At 55.0% G+C, this 6,000-nt stretch overlaps 1 protein-coding gene across 11 annotated transcripts in view; it reads left to right on the top strand.

Annotated features, from left to right (window-relative positions):
* The first annotated feature begins 610 nt into the window (after positions 1-610).
* Npas3 (neuronal PAS domain protein 3) overlaps positions 611-6,000 on the top strand; it is an 846,664-nt gene continuing 841,274 nt past the window's right edge. For 5 of the 11 annotated variants that reach the window (XM_015994173.3, XM_015994172.3, XM_006975275.4 and 2 more), the window contains exon 1: positions 612-1,057. In XM_015994173.3, the coding sequence (XP_015849659.1) occupies positions 900-1,057 (158 nt within the window). In that variant the 5' untranslated portion in view covers positions 612-899. Of the gene's footprint in view, positions 1,058-5,226; positions 5,590-6,000 lie in introns of those variants that run through there. The other 6 variants (XM_042260622.2, XM_042260619.2, XM_042260617.2 and 3 more) reach the window with 4 other exon arrangements.

Below are 6,000 nucleotides of genomic sequence, written 5' to 3'. Positions count from 1 at the left end.
CAAGTTTCCCAGGACCAACTCTTCCGCTCACCAGGAGCGGGAAGAGCCCTTTCTTTTAAGCGATCCAAACTCTCCATTGTACAAAAGCGCCCCCCACCCCCCGCCTTTGCTAACCACCTCTCCTAGATAAGTATCAAGTTCTCCCGGAGTCCAACTTGCGCTTGGCCACACTCGCCCTGCTTAGTGTGGAGAATAGGGTCAAAGAGGGGTCCGGGCTGAAACGGGAGGCTCTGCGCCCCATTCCTCCACCCGCGGGCTGGGATCCCGGTTTCTGGCAGCCGCGGAAGGCTGGAGCCTGCCTAGATGGTGGTTATTTCTCCAGAGAAAGGAGGAGAGAGAGAGCGCACCATAGACTTGCACTTTGGGTCGGAAGTGCGGTGTGTGTGTGTGTGTGTGTGTGTGTGTGTGTGCAGAAGAGGAACTGAAAGAAATGCACCCTCCACTGCCCGTTATTCCCTTGCACCGGCCAAGTCCTCGCCAAGCCTCCCGGTGCATCCTTCCTCCTCCACCCCCTCCCCTTCTTCCCTCAGCTGGGCTCGCGCGGCGCTGCTGGAGCAGCCAGTGAGAGCAACATCCTGGAAAGAAGGGGGAGCAACAGTGCCCCCCAAAAGGGAGAAAAGGCCCCACCCTGACACGTTTTGCTGTTTGCAAGTCCCTCGCACACCCCCCGCACCTCCTCCTCGCCCCCCCTCCACCTCAGCCCGCTGCGCGCACATCAAAGCGCCTCTCCGCCGCGCACAGTGGCCGCGGCTCACTAATGGGATTGCAGGCTGGTGCCTGGCTCCGCTGCTGCCGCCGCCGCCGCTCACGCCGCTGCTGCCGCCGCCGCCCGAACCCGAGCCCGAGCCCCCGCCAGCCTGAGCCCAGAGCAGCCGCGCCTGGGGCTCCAAGCCGCGGCGATGATCCGAATCTTTCCGGATTTCAGCGTGCAGGTGACGGCCGCGGCGGCCGGCGGGGCAGCCGCTGGGGTACCGGCCGGTGCGGGCATGGGGAGGGCCGGCACCGCGGCCAACGGCACCCCGCAGAACGTCCAGGGCATCACCTCCTACCAGCAGCGGTGAGTAGTCCCGCCCGAGCTGGGATAGTACCCCCGCCCCGGGCCCTGGGGTGGGACTCACTTTGCTCTTGTTTTGTGCCTGAGAACACACATGCATACCGTTAGGGCTCACTTTGCCTGCCCCTGTGCTATAGAAGATGGGAAGGGGGGAATTACACAATCCGAACTGAAAAGCTCTCGAGTGCACTGGCGAAGTGAAGTCATCCTTTGCCCTCTGCCAGGCCGTGAACGTAGAGCCTCAGCCCCGAGTAGCCGGAGAGTTCCAGGGAAGTCTGAGACGCCGCACTGGATGCTTTTGCAAAGTTTGGGCTTCCTCTCCCCTTCCAGCAAAATGTTCTCACTGTCTCTGCCGGTGCGAATCCGCGCTGATGGACAGCCAGGGGAGCAATTGATCATCGGAGGCTGATTGATCATTTGTTTCCAAATAGGATAGAAACGATTTTCATGGGCAGCGATAGACTTGCAATTTCTACCTAAAAGTGTGATCATGTCACCTGTTACTACAGGGAAATACAACGTGAAATTCGAATCTCTTAGGCGCTGTTAAGTGTTCATCTTAAACGCATTATAATGCAAATAGATGAGATTCTGAGATACAAGTTAAGAAGCAAATTTTACAAAAGTTAGGCTTGGTGATGAGAAGGAAGTTTTAAGGTAGAATTTGCTTGCATTTTTTTTTCTAAAGACATTCTCTAGATTCAAAAATAATTGTCAATGAAACACTGATCACCCTTTGATTCAGTCAGGAAAGAAAGAAATTAATTTGCCACCAACAGCTTTCTAATCCTGAAGTTTTTCCTTAAGGATAACTTTCGATGTTCCAAGATTTTACTGAAAATATGATCTACAAAAACGCTATGAGAAAAACCAACAATGTAATAAAAAGGTAAACTCTCCATTCATGGGGCTCAATTTTATGGTAGATGGAAGGAAAAAAAAAGAGCACATGAGAGTGTGAAATTAAATATTTGTGTTTCCCAGATTGTACAGATTAAACATCTGAGAGATTTGCCAATGGCATTTAACTTAAATATACACAATGCATAATTCAAATTCCCCTTTTACCTCATATTTGAAACTTCATTGATTTGAGAACCTTTGGTTTGAAACAACAGTATTTAAACTGTAAAGGTTACAGTAATCTGTCATTGCTATATTTTGTGCCTTCTAACCAATGGCCCAGTGACCAGATTTTGCCTAACACAGTATATTCCAAGTTCATGTAATTGCAAATATTCTGTAGAAGACTTCATTACATGCTCTGCTTATCGTCAAAAGTTTAAAAAAGAAGTCATTGAAAATAACTCAAAGGGGGCTAATCTTTGTCAAAGACTTTTTTTTTTTTTTTTTTTGCTTAAATTATTTTAGACTTGTTTTACTCCAGTGATTACAAGAACCTTTAATAAAAATAGATCTGGGCATCTTCCAGATGTAGAACACCAGTAAAGAATCCAATTTTTCCTTTTCATGGTCCAGGTATGTTTTATTTATTTATTTATTTATTGTCGTTTATAAAACATTTAAATGACAATAGAATCTGGCAGTCACTTTAACTAGGAAGTGTAGGCAAGAGTGACAATAGTGTGGTTTGTGAAGAAGAGATTCAAGGGTCAGAAATGTCACATGGCCTTTGGACAATTCCAGGGACCTCCAGGAACTGGAGCTGACCTAGAAGATGTAAATTGGGCATAAGGGGCTGTCATGGTGGTTTTTAGGTTCTCTCTCTCTCTCTCTCTCTCTCTCTCTCTCTCTCTCTCTCTCTCTCTCTCTTTCTCTCAGCATTGGCATTGTCCTTTAGAAAGGGATGATCTTGGGGTTCATCTTCCTTCAAGTCAGGAACACCCAGGGGCAGTTCCCCCCCCCCAAGTGCCTGCCTCATGACTTCCCTTTCACACTTCCTGTGGGGACTCAGACCACTTGTTAGACCTCGATCCTATTGCTCTTCTAAAGACAAGCTTTAAAGAAGAGTTCTGAACTTTCTCTTTGGAGTGCATGCTTCCTGCCCTCCATTTAACTCTTCTCTTATCCTGACAGAGGAAAGGCAGTAGCAGTGACAGTCAAGATTCCTTTGGTTTTGTTCCTCAGCTCTCGTGACACCTGTTACTGTCTTTAATTTTAGTCAATGTGGGGGCAGAAGAGTTGGGCAAGAAGATTATTGGCAGGTGTCAGAGGTAAGGAGGCTCCATTCATAGTTCCCAGGCTTCAGGGCTCTGAGGGGTAGCCTTCATTTCCGCCTGGAGACCTGGACTTTTTTTTTTTTTAATTTTTTTTCCTTTGCTAAAGTGAATTGTGATATGTCATTAAAAATCTTAAAGTACTTTTGGGAGTCTGATGGGGGTGGGGGTGGGGGTGGCCGCGGTGGGTTTTCAAGCAGTGGTCTGCCTGTTGAGAGAACATGAGCTTCTCTTATTTGGCACCCCTGGGCAGAATTGCCCTACACTGTCTCTCCTGGAGCCAGAACTTCCAGCTGGCTAACTCTCCCTCTCCTTAGCTAGCCCCCGTTTGTCTTGTAGGTAACACTCATCACTGATGCGATTCATTCCCCGACCATTCTCTATTTCTCCTACCTGTAGAGTGTACTAACGACTCCTCCAAAGAGTATTCCACATCACGAAGATGCTGCACCTCTACCACCATACACTTGTGTATTCAGTGGAGGTTCTGAATCCCTTCCCTACTTTACTGGAAGGGTCGCACCGAAGGGGACACCTATTGACCACCCCCCACCCCCAACTCTAAAGCAGAAGGCAAGGCTTCACTTGAAATCATGTTTCCCATCAGACCCTTTCATTTGTTGGATAGGGAGCTAGCTGTCTTGGGTGTCTTTCTTGAATGCCTAATGCAGAACTGGCCCTAGACTGCAAAAAGAGCTGTCCTCCTTGTTCCGTTGAGGCACAGTGGACAAATGCTCTCCCCAGGGTCTCTCCAGGATTCCAGCTGGCTCTGCACTGAGTCGCTATTTCTCTAGGCCTCGCTGGGCAGTTTAATGGGGGGAGGTGACTGGACTAGATTTCAGAGGCCAGCAATCCAGTCCCAGGTACCAGGACCTGACTCTGCAATGGCATTTGTGTGCAACTGCATCTCAAGGCATGGGGATTGGCCTGTGAGCCCTGGGGTCAACATATGTGGAAAAATGCAGATGTTCCAGCTCGGGCTCCTGGCTGAGGGCGCCAGAGTCACAAGGTGCAGGTCCTCCATCCTTGCTCAGAGGCACAGGGCTGTTGGGCCTGCTGGCCTTGGCCAGCTCAAGACCCATCACTCACGCTTCTGTTTCCACTGCCCCCCTGAAGACGGTCCAGCCCCCTCTCTAGGCATTCTAATTCCCACTCTCTCTATACTGCAGGGCTGAAATACTCCAGAGAAGGGAAGTGTTTGAAACTGCAACTGAGTGGCGTTGTTGCGCCAGCAGCCAAGCTTCCCAGTCCCCAAATGAGAAAGAGGGAGGGAGAGAGAGAGAGGGACGCGCAAAGGGAGGGAGGAAGGGAAGGGGCGAGAGAGGGAAAGAGGGGGGGGGAGAGACATGGAGAGAACAGAGACAGAGAGACACTGAGAGACACAGAGAGAGGGAGGGGAAGTGAGGGAGGGGAGAGAGAGAGAGAGAGAGAGAGAGAGAGAGAGAGAGAGAGAGAGAGAGAGGAGAAAGAGGGGGAGGGGGAGGGGAAGGGGGTGTGTATCTGCTTGCAGGCGGAGAGAGCCAGCTCTGGAGCAAAGCAGCTGGAAAATGCCCAGAAATACTTTCCCAGTGGTCAAGCTGGGAACCCCCTGCGTGTCCTCCCTCTCCGGGTCCCTCCACTCTTAGGCTCCGCAACGCCCCCCCCCCCGCGGCCCCGATCTCTCCCCCCTCCCCGCCCGCCTGCCAGGAGGGTGTGCTCCCCACCTGCCCGCGGCCCGACCCCGGTGGCTGCGGCGAGGGCGCTTGCGGCCGCGCGCCGGCCCCGAGCACCCGGAGGCCCTGGCCGGGTTGCCCGCGGGACCGCGCGGCCGCCTCCCCCGCCGCCCGCCCGCCCCTCCTCCGCCGCCGCCCGCGCCGGCCGCCTGTCTCCGCGCCGGGCATGTCTCGGGAGCCGGGGCGGCCCGGGCCGCGGGCGCTGTGCAGCAGCGCATGGACGGCGGCGGCGGCGGCGGCGGCGGCAGCGGCGGCGGCGGGCGAGCAAGGGGAGGACCAGGCTCGGGCGGCCGAGGAGGCGGCGACCTGCGGCGGGGAGCACTCCGGGCGCGAGGGGACGTCCGGCCGCCGGCGACGCTCGGGCCCCACTACTTTCCCGTAGCCTCCCAGGCTCAGCAGCGCGGCCGCCGCCACCACGGCCACGGCCACGGCCACGGCCGCCGCCCGCCGGGCCCCCCGAGCGCCGCGCACGCCCGCACTCTCTCCCGCCAGCCCACGCACACGCACACCCCCCTCCCGCCCTCCCCACGCCCCCCGCCCCGGGAGAGGGGGGGAGCGAGGCAAAAAGTAAGAGAGGAAAAAAAAATTGCAGGAAGATGGCGCCCACCAAGCCCAGCTTTCAGCAGGATCCTTCCAGGCGAGAACGGTAACACTTTTCTGTTTATTGAACCTGCCGCCCGCGCCCTGCGCCCGCCGCCGGCCGGGGTGGCGGGCTCGCTCCCTCCGCAGCCCGCCTCGGGGCCCGCCGGCCCCGCGGTCCCGGGGGCGGGGGGCTGCGCCGCCGGGTTCCCCGCGCATTGTCCGCCCGCGGCGGGCGGCTGCGGCAGCGAGCGGGCTCTGGCGGCGGCGGCGGGCGGCGAGCAGTCGCACCTCCTGAGCTCGGCGAATGGAGTGACTCGCTGATTGGAAAAAAAAAAAAGGAGGAAAAAAAAAAAAGCAAAAGAAAGAGAGGGGGGAAAAAAGATTAAAAAAAAAAAAAAAGACAAACAAACCCCAAAGAGAAGGCGCTGTGTGTGCCCGGGAGCCGCGGGAGGGAGGGAGGGAGGGTGGGGGCCGG

The sequence above is a fragment of the Peromyscus maniculatus genome, chromosome 14 (genome assembly GCF_049852395.1).
Source record: "Peromyscus maniculatus bairdii isolate BWxNUB_F1_BW_parent chromosome 14, HU_Pman_BW_mat_3.1, whole genome shotgun sequence".
Lineage (NCBI taxonomy): Eukaryota > Metazoa > Chordata > Mammalia > Rodentia > Cricetidae > Peromyscus > Peromyscus maniculatus.
Note: the sequence above shows the minus strand (reverse complement) of the source record. Positions and strands in the feature narration are given on the sequence as shown.